This window comes from Capsicum annuum, unplaced genomic scaffold, assembly GCF_002878395.1.
Source record: "Capsicum annuum cultivar UCD-10X-F1 unplaced genomic scaffold, UCD10Xv1.1 ctg1744, whole genome shotgun sequence".
NCBI classification, from domain to species: domain Eukaryota; kingdom Viridiplantae; phylum Streptophyta; class Magnoliopsida; order Solanales; family Solanaceae; genus Capsicum; species Capsicum annuum.
Window position 1 is genome coordinate 219,377 of NW_025823104.1, and position 18,909 is coordinate 238,285.

At 34.7% G+C, this 18,909-nt stretch overlaps 1 protein-coding gene across 2 annotated transcripts in view; it reads right to left on the reverse strand.

Moving 5' to 3' along the window:
• The window catches only part of LOC107867936 (protein ANTHESIS POMOTING FACTOR 1), a gene marked incomplete in the record, with an annotated part of 45,124 nt that extends 26,663 nt beyond the window's left edge, over positions 1–18,461 (reverse strand). For both annotated transcript variants that reach the window (XM_047402289.1, XM_047402288.1), the window contains 5 exon segments: positions 6,719–6,818; positions 7,289–7,355; positions 7,434–7,543; positions 10,230–10,330; positions 18,225–18,461. In XM_047402289.1, coding sequence (XP_047258245.1) covers positions 6,719–6,818; positions 7,289–7,355; positions 7,434–7,543; positions 10,230–10,330; positions 18,225–18,296 — 450 coding nt within the window.
• Between the last annotated feature and the right edge of the window lie 448 nt (positions 18,462–18,909).

Here is an 18,909-nt window from a genome sequence, read left to right on the forward strand (position 1 = left end):
TATTGTCTGCATTATTTATTTCTGGAACAGTTCTGTCTGAATTGATAGTGGGTTGTCCATCTAGTTGTCCATTCATATGTTTATCTTGTGTCTGGTTGTTAAAAAATTTGTCTAAAGTCTGTTTAATTATAGTCTCTATCGTTTCATTTTTCCTTTTAGATATTAAAGTCTTCTTTAAAGTCTTATTACCTGATTTTGCTAACTTATGTTTTGATGAAGAACATCCTTCATCTTCACTTTTTGGCAAAGTGACAGCCATTAACGGTTTTGATTTGTCCTTACCAGTCACCGTTTGAACCGGACTAGCTGTACCAACATCTGGTACAGTGGATTTCTGAGCATTTAGTGGGAAATGCACACCCTTCTCATCCATTTTTTGAGGAGATGGAGAACTCTGTGTTTGAGTCTGTGTTTTTGCATCTGTCTTGCTTACATTTGTCTGATGATTGAGTCTTGCTTCTAATAGTTATACCTGTTTTATTAATCTAGTGTTTTCCATGAGAAGTGATTCCTTCTGAGCATTTAGCTTCTTGAAATTCTCCGTCATAGAAGAACAATAGATGCAGAAAATAATCTTTCCCGTCTCTCTTTGTAAATTATACTGAGGTATTTGATCTGAGTTCTGTCTGAGTGATGGTGATATATAATAGTTTGGTCCTAAATATCCTCTAGCATGATTTGTGGCTTCGGTAAAATCATTAAAACCTTTGAAAAGAGGGGTTTTAAAACCTTGTATTGAATCTAACACTTCTAACCATGTTTGAAAAATTCCGTTAGTCTTTCCATGAATGACTACATAATATTTAAATTTAGGCCTACTTTTTTCTGCCATGTAATGGCATAAAGAATTCATGGATGCCATAAAATTATTACGATTTTGTCTATTATAAGATATCCAAAGATTGTCTACTAAACACTTTTGGAGTCTATCTAGAATGTAGTCTGGTCTTATTCTAAATGATATGTTACTCTCAGGGTAAGCAATTAAGTTAAATGGTCTAAAGTGAATTCTTTCCATTGTTTCTAAAGATTCTAGTGGTCTAAAATTTAAATTACCTAACATTGTCTGTTACTATGAATCCGAAGACGAAGCTACGCCCTTGCCTTTATCTGCAGGAGGTTGTCCTGTTGGTCTCATGCTGAAAACAAATGAGTCAGATTAAACTTATTAATTTATTCCCAGTTGTAATCTACTTAACTGGTCTGCTAATTCGTTTTCTTTACCTTTTATATGTTCAAATACGAAATTCTTATAAACAGATATGGTGTCTGTAAAATTTAACCATCTTCTTCTACTACTAGCTTTATCATTTATTTTTTGATGAAATTTAACTATAGCTTCACAATCTGTTCTAACTAAAATTTCTTCTTTATTTAGAATATATAACTTAAAACTATTTAACCCATATATTATAGCTAATACTTCTACGTCTATAGCACTCTTGTTTCCTTTTTCTTTATATGCCCCACTCTGATAACCACATATTTGTTCTTCATTTTTATTATTGTATTTATTAGGTCGTGCTTTTAAAATGGCTCCCCATCCTAAATCACTTCCGTCTGTTTGAATGATTAGATAATCTGATTCTAATGGAATTTTTAGGTCTGAATTTTTTTAATTTTTTCTTTTATTTTTTTAATTAATTTAATATCTTCTATATTGAAGTTTTTCTGCCCTTTACTACCGGTCTTTGCGTATAATGGTCCTGCTATTTTTCCTAAATCTTGAATAAAATTTCTTGCATAATTTACTAATCCTAAAAACTTTTGTAAATCTTTTGTCTTTTCTAATTTATCTGACATTTCTAATACTTTCTTTGCAATGTGTGGTTGAAGTTTTATCTTTCCATTTCCTAAAGCTATTCCTAGAAAATTAATATAAGTCTTACATAATTCCATTTTCTTTTTACTTATTATTATCCCATGTTTAACAAATAATCTAAAAATTATTTGTAAGTGTCCTAAGTGTTCTTGTATATTTTGACTGAACACCAAAATATCATCTACATATATAAAATGTTTATACTCTCCAAATATATTATCCATCTTTCGTTGAAAAATAGGTGGAGCCGTCTTTAAACCAAACGGCATAACTAACCATTCAAAATGTCCACCTGGACATGTGAATGCAGTCCATTCAGCAGTCTGGGTGCATTTTGACTTGCCAGTATCCTGACTTACAGTCAAATTTACTATATACCTTCTTATTTTGAATCCTATTAATTAACTCACTTTTATCTGGTAGTTTATATGCATCTGTTCTGGTGTTATCATTTAATCTTTTATAGTTAATTACCATACGAGCTTTACCTCTTATTTGTTCACTATGATTTCTTACCATAAAGGCTGCCGATCTATGTCTAGAAGTAGATCTTCTTATTACTTTTAATTGTAAAAGTTCTTTTATTTGTATATCAAATTCTTTAGTATCTTCGTTATTTGCTTCTATAGGTGCTGTTTTTATAGTGTATTCTGAATTAATTATATCTAATTTACACATTATCTCGTTAGCATCCCAATGGGCTGACGGTCTTTCTCCTATTATTTCCATTTTATCTAGTATAGATATTATATTTTCTAAATCTTTTGGACTGTTTATTATTCCTATCTTATCCATTCCTTTTCTAAAATTATAAAACTGGGTTTCTATACTTATTAGGGTATAATCTTTTTCTATATCTGTTAAGCATTCTTGTCCTTTTGCATTAAGCAGAGTATAATTTCTAAATTCTTCTAGGTTTTCTTTTACATTTTTGTTTTCTTTTAACAGGTTGTTATTTTGGCATTGATTATTTTGGCAATCTTCGCAACATGGTTTTGGAAGCAAACTCGTTTTGTGTGTGTTTAATGTTTTATATACTGTTGGTAATGTTACTGTTTGTACTGGTGTATAAGTTAAGTTTTTAAAAAGCATTATTCCATCTCTTGTTAAGAGACATCCTCCTTTATTCTGGATACAAAAACGTAGTCCGATAACAAAATCTGATCCTATGTTTAAATCTCTTGCTAATATTTTATTAACATTGTAAATTAGGTTATAGAATTTATTGCATGTATTTAAAAAAACTTATTTGTGCATTTTCTATGTAATAATTGTAAATATTTTGTGATCCATTCATTTGGGTGGCTGTTATAGGTTTTTCAAGTACTTTTAGTAAATGTTCCGGAACTATTTCTTTATTGATCAAAAAGCTAGTACATCTGGGATCTACTAATGCTAAAGTTTCTATCTCCACATCTTTTATTTTCATTTTTACTACTACTTTTATGGTAGAAAATTCTTTATCTTCATTGCATATTAGACTAGTGTCATTATCTTCCAAATTCATAAGTTCTGCGTCCAATTTTTCTAAATGTATAGCTTCTTGTGTATCTGATTCTTCTATAGCGATTTTGGTTTTTCCTTTTTCTAGGATGGTTAATCTTTGTTCTAAATCATTTACTCGGGTTTCTAAAGTAGATACTCTTAAATTTAGGATTTGATTATTTGTATATTTTTGTCTGTTATTTATTTCTGGTTCTATTTTTATCTTTAAAGTGTTTTCTATACAATTTATACAAGCTTCTAAGTAACATTTTTTGCATTTAGCTCTGTTGTCTTTACTTGGATACCAATTACATATACGACATCTATTACTGTCTAAACCTTTGTTTCATTGGAATTCATGTATACATTCTTGAGTAACATTCATTAAATTATTGATTACTAGATTGTTTAAGTCTAGATCCTCTATCTCTTGTCCTAGTTCATTGACTAAGTTATCTTCTTCTGATTCTGAAGAATCAGATTTAGGATTATCTTTATCATTTATATCAATACTTATTATTGAGTATATACTTTTTGTATCTGACATGTATTCGTCTACATTTAGTAAAGTTTCTTGAAAGTTCTCTATTAGTTGAGAATTTCTAGTTCTATTATTATTTCTTTTAGGACATACATTAATTAAATGGTCTATGCTTCCACAAGTATAGCATTCTAATTTATTTTTATAGTTTCTATCATTTCTATATTTCCTAACATGTCTATCTCTATTTAACCACGGTTTTTTAGCTTTTAATTTTCTTAAGAAGTATTGTTTACGACTATATGGTTTCTGATTATGTTTCTTCTTATATTTTCTATATTGTTTCTGATCATAATTCTGGGTTGTGTATATAACAGATTTACAGAAATTCATTTCATTTCTTTTTAATTGTTTTTGTATTTATATGTTTGTACATTTTTCTGTTAGTATATCCATTATATGTTGTGTTCTATGCCCTATTGTCCATTTTAGATTTGGGTTGGCTACTAAACCATCTCTTTTATACCATCTATCTTCTATTTCTCTTCCTAAAGCTCCAGGTAATTTATTGAATAATTTTTTGCCTAATTCTTCATTAAAAATGTTTCCGCTGACAGTGCAATAATAAAAATAGTCTTGTAGAAATTTCTTTATATATACCCAATGTGAAATACTTAATTGTTCTAGTTTTATTAATGCTTCTTTTTGTAGTGCTAATAATCCACTATTTGGATCTTTTCCAGTTAATAACATATGCATTTTGTTTGTGAAATTATAGGGGTTTGGTCCCATACTTAATAAAACCTGGAAATCATATAGGCAATGTCTTAAAACTTTTCCATGTGGCTTTTGCAGATTCCCCTAAAAAGGTTTCCAAATATTTATACATTGTTTCCGTATCTTTCTGTATAATGTCTTAAGTAATCTGCTGCTACTATTACTTTCCATAAATCTATCACTGTATCCCACATTTGTGGATCGTGTGCTGCTATATTTAGAATTTTACCTTTACTACCTCCTTCTTGTAGTTTAATTGGTTCTTCTATTGGCATTCTCTTACCTGCTGGTCTTATATTATCTCCTCTAAGTTCTGTATCTGGGTTTATCCTAATTGTTGGTCTTCTAGGTACATTACCTGTACTATAATCTATTGGTTGGGGGTTGGGGTTTGTTTGTTGAAATAGGCTAGCACTTGAAGAGCTAGTCGGTTCTAATTCTGCGAGTTCTTTATAACTTATTGTAGAACTTAATACAGAAATTGTGTCTTCATCTTTTCTTTCAAGGAATGGTTTGTTATTTCTATATCCTAAATTATCACTTCTCTCTAAACAGTTTTTAAAATATTCTATACATTCTTCTATTTTCATTTCATCCTTTTGACATCCTTTATATTTAAAAGTTATATATTTATATTCTCTGCTAAATTTTCAGCTTTTTCTATGACCATGTCTACTTCATATCCTTCTTGTAGAACTTCTATATTCATAAACTCGCTCTTTGTTTCTATATTACTCTCTATTTCGTCATCGTCTAAATTTCTTTTAGTTGCATAACTATAATATGTAAATCTAACTGAAGTTTCTCCTTTACTTGTAGTATATAATAGATGAGAGTCTTGTGTAAGAATTTTTGGTTTAGTAAATTTGTTTAAATTCCATTCTAAACCTGCATATATTTCTGGGTCTATTTTTATTGGTTTTATTAAACTTATGCCTTTATTTCCCATTATTTCAACTACATCATTTACCTTTAGTTTAAATTTAGTATTACTACTTAAAGTTATTTTTCCAATAAACCCTATGCACATTAATAAATTATTGTCACTATTCATTTCTTCATACTCTTTAGTTTGGATTCCTATTTTAATATTTTTTCCAAATTCTTTCAAGTTCATTAAGAAATCTGGACTTATATAGAATATTCCTCCATTATTTGTCATATCTACTTCAATTAATCCTATTATTGATTTTTTAATGTCATCTATCATCATATATTATTATTAATACCTTGGATCCTAGATTTTTTCTAGTTAGACCTTTTATTCCTATAATAATTAAACCCATATGCATCAGTATCATTTTATTATTTTTTATATGTCTTAAGGAGTTAGCATTTACTAAATCTAGTATTTTAAAATCTTCTCCTATAGCTGATATTTGTTCTTCTCTATAATGTCTATATAGCTAATTATCTGTAGAAAAATATCCAGCATTATATAATATTTTAGGATTATAATTTTAATTGATGTTGTTGGAAAATTTGTAAATCTTTATCTACATCTATTATTTCATTAAGTTCTTGGTTCTGCTCCATATTAGGTTGTCTTCGGCATATTCTGGATAATATATTATTATTTCCTATTTTATTCTCCGAAAAACTTATTCTTTGTCTTTCTTCTCCTTGTCTTTCATTGTTTTCGATGGTTCTCCGTCTATTTGATAGAAAGTCCATTTTTGTGGTTTTCTTATTATATTTTTTCTTTCTTGTTTAGGAGTTAATTCAATTCTTTTTAACTGCTTAATAAGTTCTTCTATTTCAAGGTTATTTTTTGGTGGCTCTTGAGCTTCTTTATTTTTTATGATTAATATGAAGAACATGGAATGTAATTTAAATGGGGTTATTTTAGAAACTGAATTTTTTTTTTGAAGCTGTAAATGGGGTTATTTTATGGAAATAAAAAATTTAGAATTTGTTGAAAAAAAAAATAATTAAAAAGTGAAAACAAGACTTTGGTTGTTTTCTAAATTCCACATACAACTTCAAGTTGTATTTGGAATTTTCATGGCTAAACACTATTTTTCAAAGGAAATGAAATAATTTTTTGGAACAGTGAATAATAATCTTAATGGAAACAAAAGAGGCCTAAGACAAGTCTAATATATCTCTGATAATTGAAGACTAATTTATTCCATAAAAGATGTGATGCCAACCTGGCAAGCATTTACGCGAAGATCCCATATTCTGACATTATGATCAAGAGAACCAGACATGAAGCTGTCATTAACGGGAGACATGCACAGTGACACAACCCTGCATCCAAGTCAGAGTAACAGATTTGAAGAAAATCATTATGCCAAATCATGTGGTAGGAAGAGAGACGAAAGGAAAAGAATAATGTCAACTGGTGACTGTTACTGTACATAAAATAGAGCTAAAGCGTCACCCATTAAAAGTCTATTATATTTATTTTGTATGGCATCTAGTCCTTACCCTCGAATTCCTTCTCTTCTACATTATAACAATTTTTATTTCTATTGGGAGAGAACAGGATTAAATCTCCATGACAACTTTTTTAAGCCAAATGAAATTTGTTTGAACAAATCTGCTAAGATAAATCAGTAAATCAAGCATTCCAGGCACGTGGACACCCATTTCAGCTGTTTTTACATAGCAAGCATTCATAAAAAGATCAGGTAGCCCCTCGACAATCCCATATTTCTGCAGAAAATTCACATTCTTCGAATCATTTCAGAGATAAATACCAAGAAAAAAGCACCTACCTCTCTTTATGTCCCTTAAAGTAACGAAGGCATCGATTATCATAGATGGATAGGTATCGCAAAGACTCTGGAAGCAAACAAAAAGCAACATGTAAAGTATCCTTTCATGTAATTCAAAATCAAAAGTTGGTCCAAAGAGTATCACCTCCATGCAAATCCAAGTTATGTATTGAAGAGCATATAACAGAATGAGGGTGGTGGGTAAAGCATATTCGATCAGCTCCATGCCTCTTATGATATGTAGTTTTTAGCAACCTGAAGGTCAAAAAGAACTTAAAGGAACTACATATTCTGGTCTAGTTAGAGACATTAGCTGCATTATGGAAAAGCGAAAACTTGCTTAAGGATCAAACAGAATCATGTTTTTTTTTCAGTCTAAAGCCTAAGTAGTACAAAGCATTTCAAAATGGAGAAACACACACAATGTCATTATATGCTCCCCCAACCTAATAGCGATTTTGTCAAATGTGGAATAGTACGAACACTAGATTCCATCATGGAGACACTTTCCTATAATGATAAGACAGTGAAAATAATTTGAAAATGAATTTGAACCAGTATCTCAACCACATTTCCTTGGTACATTTATTTTTATATCCGAGAAATCTCCTAGATCCAATGGCACAAGGTTTGAAATTCAGAGTATGTTGGGTTTGCCCTTCTACCCATCTCCATTTAATACTAGGCTTTGTCTGCGGTAAGGTCGAACTTGTGAAATGTGCCTAACCCACACATCACACAATGCCCTCTTACCACTGGATCAAAGGCTTGGGAGCATTTCCTTGGTATATAATCAACAATCAAAATAAATCAGTGGCAGCCAAGAGGACACCAATAAATCGCCCCAGCCCGAAAACATTTCCAGTCAAGCTTCTTAACATAGATTAAATATTCATGTCAAAGTTGCTTTCATGCTTAAAAGCCTTATAGACAGGGCCACAGAGATCCTTTAACTTCCCCAAATATTCTCATATAGGCCTACAGTTAGACCCCAAGTTTCGAACATGACCTATGTCGACAGAGACGTGTCAAGGGCTTGTACATTGCTCCTTGACACGGGCGCTCTTGGGCTTCGGAAGCAATGTAAACGGGTTGTATGACTATGACATAGTGTGCAACTAAGTCAATGTGCCTGCTGTTTGTAAACGAATGTGGGGAAAGGACAGGTGCTGAGCACCTAAAGGGCTTGCGTTCATGCAGTGAGATGACTCGACTGGGCAGGTGCATCGGCATGAGCGGGAAGGGTGCAAGGCACGCTTGTATGACATAGCCAAGGCATAGGCTGAGAAGATGTTTGGAAAATATACAAATTTGGTTAAGGCCCTAGTTATGTGCATTGCACGTGGTCCACTGGAGATGTGTGGGGCACATTGGGCTGTTGGCCATGCGCAGGGAACATGGGCTAGTTGGCTGAAATTCAAAACGGGCTCAACTGCACTCTTAGGCAGTTTTTTAGTCTTATCGTAGTGTTCCTGATTTTCTGTAAGCCGGCATGTACTAGGCACGCCCTGCCCTTTGTAACCGTAGTTAGGCAGATCCCTTATTGTTGGAGAAATTTGGCTAAGGCATTGTTCAGTTTTAAGCCTTCCAAATTTTGAAATTCCTTGTATGTATCTGAGAGATAATAAAAGGTTGGGACTACTCCTGTAAAGCTTCTAGCTTGTTTGTTGCCTGAAAGTATTCGAAGTCCCTAGAAGATTATGTGCACATGTGGCTGAAGTTGTGCAGTGTTGTGCAACTGCCTGGCAGAGGTGAAATCGGAAAAAATCACCTCTGTTACACCTACCATGTTCAAGTCCTTGCACTCTTGTTCTGATAGAGTGGCCACCTTCGGAAGTGAAGTCCTCAGTTTTCCGTGCTAATCAACCAATGGTGTAGTTAAAAGATGATTGAAACTGTCAGCCACTTTTTTGCCTATAAAGTTAGCTTTCTCTATGGAATGGGTGAAGCAGCCTAATGCAGTCTTCCTGTGAACCTATAACTTTCTAAATGCTCTTCCACTATAAGTTCTTCACAGTTTTAATTTTTAAGCCCACGCAGTACAACTTATACTGATTAAGGATTTTATATTTCAGAATACATGTGGCTTTTTGAAAATACATAATTACAAGGAAAAAGACAAACTATAGGAACTACAAACTCATAATGCCAAATGATGACATAATCCGTGTATATAACCTTTAATTATAGTAAATATTCACTAGCTTCAAAAACTTCACTTCAAAACAGCACAAAGATCAATTAATTTAATACTCACTCGGTGCCAATTTGACATAGATTCAGTCGGCACAGAGTTTAAGAAAGACATGGAGACTTTTGAAACTTCTGGTCTGAAATATGTCCTAGCAATTGTGAGGCTATAAAACTGTTGAAACTTGTGGCATCAAACAAGCCATAATTTGTGCAGATATAAAAACTTATCGAGGTAAAATGGGAAGTATAAAGTAAATTGTTTCCAAATTTAGAAGTGTGTCGTTCTTTTTTGAACGGATTAAAACCCAAAGTGTGTCACATAAACTGGAACGGAGGGGGTAGTACTTATAAACATGAAGCCATTGTTAGAATTTGAATGCTAGAACAATATATTGTAGGCAAAACCTGATAAGCCCACAAAATGGGTAATGCTCCGTTGGAGATTTACCAAGTCTTAAGTTACCAGTTTCAAAAAAGATTTACCAATTCTTTAAATAAAGACGACGCTCAGGGTTTGCACTGTCGTTATGCTCAGAGCAATAACATATTCAAGGATTGCTGCTATCTTTTTTCTTATTCTAGTCCTGTTCTGGAAAACCAACTCCATAAATATCATATTGATGAATGATGTATGATGTTGAATCTACTAATTTGACATGAATAATGACCTGACACAATACTGTAAGTGGACGATACAAAGGAAAGTTGCAGGAAGAGTTTTTCTTGCAAGCTTGTTTCAAGGACTTACTTCCCATTGGCAATGTCAAAAAGTCGAATTGAGTCATCCTCACTTGCAGTTATCAGCAAATCTTCTTTCCGATGAAAATCAAGAGAGTTTATCTGCCCACCCTAAAAGAAAGAGATATGCCCAGGTAAAAGCAAGGTTTCCATAGATCAAAAGCTAAAATTAATAGATTGATACAGCGATACATAATATTACATATTACTGAAAAATTATTACATTATCGATAAGAGCGTCTCACACAATGCAGAATTTCTAGTGAAGCTACAAGATAGTATAATGGTCAGAAAAAGAAAAGGCCGTAAAAGATTAAGTGTGATGTTGCATAAAAGAGCATGAAAGTATATGGTGAGCATTGATCTGTCCCTAGCTCTGCTTACGACTAGTCATCATCTAAGTTGCTCAAACTTTCCAAAAATGTTGCCGCACCCGTGTAGGATCCTTCAAAAATACATTATTTTGGAGGATCTGACACGCACCCATAGACATTTTTGAAGAGTTCGAGCAACTTAGGTCATCATTAACCATCTCTATCCAAATCAGGATAAAGGGTTTCTATGATTACATATTGAAAGTTGAAAGCACCACTGATTTCCATCTTCAACAAGTTATTTTCAATTAAACTGCAGCTAAATAAATGCACCCAGAAGAGGGGGCTGGTAGACATAGGACCAAGTTAACCAATTTCTGATGCACTCTTCTTTGATTATGTTGTTACCCTGAATGCATCTTTGTTCCTCTTTCTTCAATCATTTCTAGTATGTCATTTTTCAGAGTCCAAGTAAATACTATAACTACCTTAACCATCAGAACCATTTACATGGAAGCCGGAAGGTAAATGCTACAAAGTAGCAAAATCAGTAGAATAAGCTACTATATTCTCAGTGAAATAGGCTATTTCAAAGTCTACATGAGAGTGCACATCATTGTAAATAGATACATCTGACATCACAAAAAGCATTAAGTTTTCTGCAAACAAGAAAATGCCTAAATAACTACAACAAATGGCACCTTGAAATTGCTCTTGGGACATAATTAAATTGGTAAGAATTCAACATTATAGGATGTGATAGTTTAACAACCACTCATCAGACACCACTTGATCTACAATATACAAAAAACACTGCCCTGACCTTGTTCTATCTATCATCTCAAACTCAAAAGTTCATAATGTAATGATGTTACTTCAAGAAAAATGACTTTTGACAGCCTCCAGGCATTGGAGTAACAACAGGTCGGATCTCCCAGCTACAACACATGCTATGAATCTGTCTATGATACACAATATTCACAAGTAGGAAATTGTAATATGTCCAGCAATTAGTTAACAAGTTAACAGTGTGGTTGCTAATAAAGAAATGGACCTTGGGCCTAACTCAACCTCAAAAGCTAGCTCATGAGGGGAGGATTGCCCAAGATCATATAAGGAGACCAAAGACCCTTTAACCCACTGATGTGGGACTCCAACACCCCCGCACGCCCAGGCCTGGACATCTGGAGCGTGGACAATATAAGACGGGGGGGGCCAACATCGGAAACAATGAACTGGGTGGGCCTAGCTTTGGTACCATGATAAAGAAATGGACCTTGGGCCTAACTCAACCTCAAAAGCTAACTCATGAGGGGTCGCCCAAGACCATATAAAGAGACCAAGGACCCTTTAACCCACCGATGTGGGACTCCAACAATTGCTACAGTGTAGTTAGTTAAGTTAGTTAGACAGTTAGTTAAGCAGTTATAACTAACTCTAGTAGCTGAGCTAATTGGGTAATGAATTCATGAGCTCTATATAAACATGTAATCACATTCATTTCATTCATAGAAATATAGAAATTACTTTCTTCCCTCTAAATATGTTTCTCTGTTCTTCTTTTTAACTGTTTCTCTCGAGTTAAAACTCCTGCTATCGAGTAGAAGCTAGTATCATTGGTATCAAAGCCATACTTTCCTTGGATTTACGATGACAAAGACAGCAAGATCTTCGGAGAATTCTGCTTCTGAAGTGGTTGAATTACGAGAAATGAAGAAATTGGTCGCAGATATGGGAAATTTGGCAAGGGAAGTTACTGCTCTGAAGAAATTGGACCAGGTGGTTCTGGAATTGAAGGAATATTTGATGAATTCTGCAGAAAATCGAAGGGAAAAATCCTCAGTGGGGCAAGGTGAACCATCCAGAGCTAGGCAATCTGAGGAGAGAGGCAACAGGGATCAAGGCCCCGGCAGTTATCATAATTCCCAATCTAATTTTTTGAAGTGGTCGCGGATGAAATTTTTGAAGTTTACAGGGGATGATTAACGCTTTTGGTTGTTCAAGATTGAGCAGTTTTTTGCAATGGAAAAGGTTTCTGAGAAAATTACTATAGCCACCTTACATTTGGAAAGTGAAGCAATTCAATGGAATTTATCCTTCATGAGATATCGACAATATCTTTAACCTATAGGGTGGAATAGGTATGTGATGGCATTGGTAGAACGATTTGGATCTGATTTTGATGACCGTATGGAGGAGTTGAAGAAGATTAAACAAGTAGGCACTGTCAAAGAATATCAAGCTATGTTTGAAAGATATCTTACAAGAGTGAATTTGGCTGAGGAGAATGCAATTAGTTGCTACATTGGGGTATTATCACCAGAACTCAACATTGCTGTCAAGATTACCAACCCCACTTCCTTATCTCAAGTGTACAGAAGTGCAAGATTGCAAGAGGCATACTTGCATGCTATTAAACCTCCAGTAAGTTCACATTTTGTACTTAGTTCAAGAAAAATAGAAGATCAAAAAAATTTCAGTAATAAATCTATACTGCCTACCCCTAATTCAACTCAAGGAAGCTTTAATAAGAATCTGAATAGACGAAGGTTGAGCCTGAAGGAAATCAATGAAAAGAGAGCAAAGGGATTATGCTACTTTTGTAATGAAAAGTATACTGTGTGGCATAATTGTAAGACTTCTAAACAATTGTATTTGTTAGAATTGGAAGAAGTAGATGAAGCAAATAATGTTAGAGCCGTCAATATAGGCCAAGGCCCGGTGGGCTGGCCCGGCCTGTAATTTGATGGGGTGGGCTTCAATTTTTGCAGCCCATTTAAGAATAGGGCTTTTTAGCCCGGCCCACATAAGCCCATGGCCCGTAGGGCTTGAGGAATGTGGGTTGGGCTAGCCCGTAGGCCGGCCCATCAGTCAAATAATAAATAATTTAAAAATAAAATAAAATACTGAAAAATAATAAAAAAGTTAAAAAACAATCAAGTCCAATGATGACCATTGACCGGTTCCACTAACAAAGAAAATGGAAACTAAAAAGTTTCCTACTTTCCTATTTAATAAATAATAAAATAATTAAATATCTACCTCTAAAACATAAAGAGTACATTGTACTCTTCACTTTCCTAATTTCCTTAGTTCAGCTAGCCGCCTCCTCTTCACTATATCTCCCTCAACACGCCATTGGCTTTCAACCGTGATGTTTCCGATTGAGTAGCGCCACCTCTTCGTTTTCTTCCTACTTTGGGTGATTCAAGCTCTGGCTCCCTTTTGATTAACAAACATTAATACTATTTGTTATTGTGTGATAAATATTTAAGTTTATTAACAGTGTAAAATTAAATTATAAAATATTACTTTTTAAAAAATGGGCTGCCCCGTGAGGCCCGCAACCCACAGGGTAATAGTGTGGGCTAGTGTTTTTTGGCCCGTCATTTAAATGGGCCAGTCCGGTCTGACCCGTCAAACTCAAAGCACGTATGGGCTAGCCCAGATGGGTTGGGCCAACCCGTATTGACAGCTCTAGATAATGTACTGAATGAAACTAAGGTAGAAGTGCATGAGGAAGAGGAGAGCAAGTTGGAGTTATCTTAACCTGCTAAACATATGGAGATCTCCATTCATGCTTTAAATGGATCCTTAGGTTTTAGGACTCTAAAGGTGACTGGATACCATGCTAAGAAAGGGTTGCATATATTGATAGACACGGGAAGTTATCATAACTTCATAGACCCTGACTTAGTACAACGGCTAGGGTGTGCAATAAGATCTACTAGTCCACAAATGGTTGCTGCAGCTAATGGAAGCATGAAAGTAGATAAAATGACCACCATCACTTGGTTGTTGCAAGGAGCTGAGTTTTCAGCAGACTTGCTACTGCTACCCTTGGGATCTTATAGTGTAGTGCTTGGGGTGCAATGGTTATTGACCTTAGGTGATATCAAGATGAACTTCAGAAATCTGACAATGGAATTCTGGTACAAAGGCAGGAAACATGTACTAAGAGGTGCTGGGAATCAGGTGCAAACTTCAAGTGCTAGCAAGCTGGCCAAACACTCAAGTAATCAATCCCAACTTTGTATGATTCAAGTGATGCCTATGGGAAGTGAACAAATGAGGGGGCATTCAGTAGATGCCAATGAAAGTGTACCTGAAAATGATCAACCTTTATTAGATTTATTGTTGGAGTTTCACAAGTTGTTTGAAGAATCTAGTGGTCTACCACCTTCCAGGGGGTGTTTGATCATTGGATTATCCTGCAAGCTGGAACTGAACCTACGAATAAAAGACCTTACAGATACCCTTCCATTAAGAAGGAAGTTATAGAAGGTCTGGTGCAGCAGATGTTAGACCAGGGGATTATACAGCCTAGTTGTAGTCCATTTGCATCTCCAGTAGTTCTAGTGGGTAAGAAAGATGGTCTTGGAGATTATGTGTTGACTATAGGGACTTGAATAAGTTTACTGTGAAAAACAAGTTCCCTATTCCTATTGTTGAAGATCTATTCGATGAGTTAGGAGGATCAAAATTATTTTCAAAGATTGACTTAAGATCTGGCTATCATCAATTGAGAATGGCTACAGAAGATGTGCCCAAAACTGCTTTTAGAACTCATTCAGGACACTTTGAATACTTGGTGATGCCTTTTGGCTTATCCAATGCACCTACTACATTTCAAGGGTTGATGAACTTTGTATCTCAGAAATTTCTCAGGAAATATGTGCTAGTTTTCTTTGATGATATCTTGGTTTACAGTAGAACTATTGAGGAACATGTGGTATATCTAAGGTCTGTGTTTGAAGAGATGACCAAGCATCATTATATCTGCCAAGAGGAGCAAGTGTTTCTTTGGAGTTCAGAAAATTGAATACCTTGGCCACTTTATTTCATCAAAGGGAGTGTCAACAGATCCTCAAAAAATTGAAGCAGTGAGGAGGTGACCTATTCCATCTACTCTTCTTAAGCAATTAAGAGGGTTCTTGGGACTGGCTGGTTACTACAGAAGGTTCATACAAGGGTTCGGTGTGATCAGCAAACCTTTAAATGATTTAACCAAGAAGAACAACTTTCAATGGTCATCCATAGCCCAAAAAGCTTTAGATCACTTGAAGGAGGCATTGACACAGGCTCCTGTTCTTGCTTTGCCAGATGTCAACAAGACATTTGTTGTAGAGACTGATGCTAGTGGATTTGGAATAGGCGTTGTACTTATGCAAGAAGGACATCCAATTGCTTTTATAAGCAAAGCTTTGTCCCCTAAGCATGCTGCACTATCAGTATATGACAGAGAATTATTAGCAATTGTTCAAGCCATCACTAAGTGGTCTTAATACTTATTAGGGCAAAGGTTTACAATAAGGACTGATTTCTGAAGTTCTTTATAGAGCAAAAGCTACACACTAATTCGCAACTGTTATGGTTGACCAAGTACAAAAGAGGAGTTGATAATAAAGTGACCGATGCCTTGTCAAGAGTCACTGGAGCTGAGTTGCTAGCCTTGTTCATTTCAGCTACAAATACTGATCTGTTTCAAGCTATTGTAGCTAGTTGGGATGCTGATGTTGATCAGCAAAAGCTCATTACAGACTTACAGCATAATCCTACAACTCACATGCAATTCACCTGGAGTCAAGGTCAACTAAGAAGGAAAGGTAGGTTAGTAGTTAGCAGGGATCCAGATTTGAGAAAAGAGATCATATCATTATGGCATGCTAGCCCTCAAGGTGGTCACTTAGGTGTTGAAGCTACATTAAGGAGATTACTTATGCTTTTTGATTGGAAGAACATAAGAGGGGAGGTGAAGAAATTCATTCAAGATTGTGATGTTTGCCAAAAGAACGTCTGATTTAGCTGTATATCCTGGTCTTTTACAACCTTTACCTATCCCTGATGTGGTATGGTCTCAAATTAGCATGGATTTTATTAATGGGTTACCTAAGTCTCATGGTTATGAGGTGATTCTAGTGGTAGTGGACAGACTCAGTAAGTATGGGCATTTTCTTCTACTCAAGCATCCTTATACATCCTTATACAGCTCAAACTGTTGCCAAAGCTTTCATGGATAATGTTGTGAAGTTGCATGGATTCCCTGAGGGATGTTGTTTTTATCAGTTCTTTCTGGCAGGAATCATTCACATTATAAGGTGTTAAGTTGCATACATCTTCGGCATATCACCCCCAATCTGATGGTCAAACTAAAGTTTTAAATAGATGTTTAGAGACATACTTGAGATGCTACTGCAATGAGGATGCATCTAATTGGTTTTCTTGTCTTCCTATGGCTGAATATTGGTATAATACGTCCCATCTGTCAGCTATGCAGACAACACCGTATGAGGCTTTATATGGCAGACCTCCACCACTACATTTGCCTTACCTTCTTGGTGAATCAGCTTCAGCTGAAGTTGATAACACCCTGCTGAATAGAGAGCTCAAACTTCAGTTGCTTAAACACCACCTTACCAGAGCTCAGATAAGAACGAAACAACTGGCTGATGCTCATAAAACTTATAGGAATTTTGAGGTGGGAGACTGGGTTTACTTCAAGGTCCATCCCTACAAGCAGGTTGCTATCACTAATTATGCCTCACACAATCTAGCTGCTAAGCTTTATGGACCTTTTCAGATCATTAAAACAGTTGGTCCGGTTGCCTACACTCTTTTGCTACCTGATTCCGTCAAGAGACATCCTACTGTCCATGTTTCTCTGTTAAAGAAATGCTATGAGCTGCCTCCACAGATCCCCCACCCTCCTACAATTGACTTGGCAAATCCTCATTGTCCTGAACCTAAGCTAGTCTTACAAAGAAGGATGGTAAAGAAAGGGAATAAGGCTATTGCACAGGTGTTGATCAAGTGGACTGGTCTACCTGCTGATGTTGCTACTTGGGAATTTGCTAGTGTACTGAAGACTAGGTTTCCTTTGCTTAATCCTTGAGGTCAAGGATCTTTTGTATAGGGGAGTACTGATACACAATATTCACAAGTAGGAAATTGTAATATGTCCAGCAATTAGTTAACAGTGGGGTTGCTACAGTGTAGTTAGTTAGACAGTTAGTTAAGCAGTTATAACTAACTCAAGTAGCTGAGCTGATTAGGTAGTGAATTCATGAGCTCTATATAAACATGTAATCACATTCATTTCATTCATAAAAATATAGAAATTACTTTCTTCCCTCTAAATCTGTTTCTTTGTTCTTCTTTTTAAATGTTTCTCTCGAATTAGTTACTCGAGAGACAGTATTTTCGATCCTCGAGTCCATTGAACTCCTGCTATCGAGTAGAATCTAGTATCAGCCTGCTGCAGCCCTGATGGACAGCTTGCTTGATAGATGAGTTGAGGTGCGCACCGTGGATATTACACCAAAAAATAATCATAATAATAATACACTCTTTGATGTTTCAATATTCACATTCGATATTTGCCGGTGTGCGACTAATTGCTCTTTCCTGAACTAGCCCGTGTACTTTTGCTTAACGATGTTCCGCTAATATTAGGTAAAAAAATAGAGTTGAATTATCCTTTGCAAAGCATGCTTATCAGTCCTGTCAGTTAATTATTTAGTTACTCCTTGCGTTTATACAAATCCACAGAAACTCTGAGGGCATATAGAGAACCGATCACAACTACATTGGATTAATCGAACGATTTAAAATCACGGGAGAGTTACTCTTCTTTTTTCCGAAATTAAATTGGATATAAATCTGTATGTATAGAAGTCGAAGGATAAACTCACAAAATCTGAGAAAACGGCTCCTACGGTCATGCTCCGAACAATGTCGTCGGTGAGCTCCGACAGTGCCGTCATTTTGTACAACAATTTTTCAACGCCACTATGCTTATAGGGTTTTTATACCCTCTAGCAAAAACCTTTTTGCTCAACTCTAGTCATCCAGTGTTTGACCACTTTCATAGAGTACACTACCAGTATATAGGAAAAATGAGTTGAGAATGTGATGGATCATCAGTTTTGCGTCTGTAAGAGAGTGCATCAATTTTAACTATATTTATACAATGATTATTTTTTATTTATATTTTAAACCTTTTCATGTTTTTAAATTCAAATCTTTTCAAAATCATGGATTACATACTTTAAACTTTTAAAAATTTGATATTTCTTTAATTTTTCTTATTCTAACGCTTTTATTTATTCCTAAATTTTTCAAATTGTCTTAAAATCAAATTTAGTTAATTTAGAATTTTTAAACTAATGGAAAAAGTATTAGTTACCATTATTTTGATGACTTCTAATAAGAAAAATTTTTATCATAAATATATTTAATTAATGATGACTTCTAATAATGAAAGGTTTACCATAAATATATTTAATTAATTTTTTAACTCGGTAATTAATGATGACTTCTAATAATGAAAGGTTTACCATAAATATATTTAATTAATTTTTTAACTCTTAAATATTA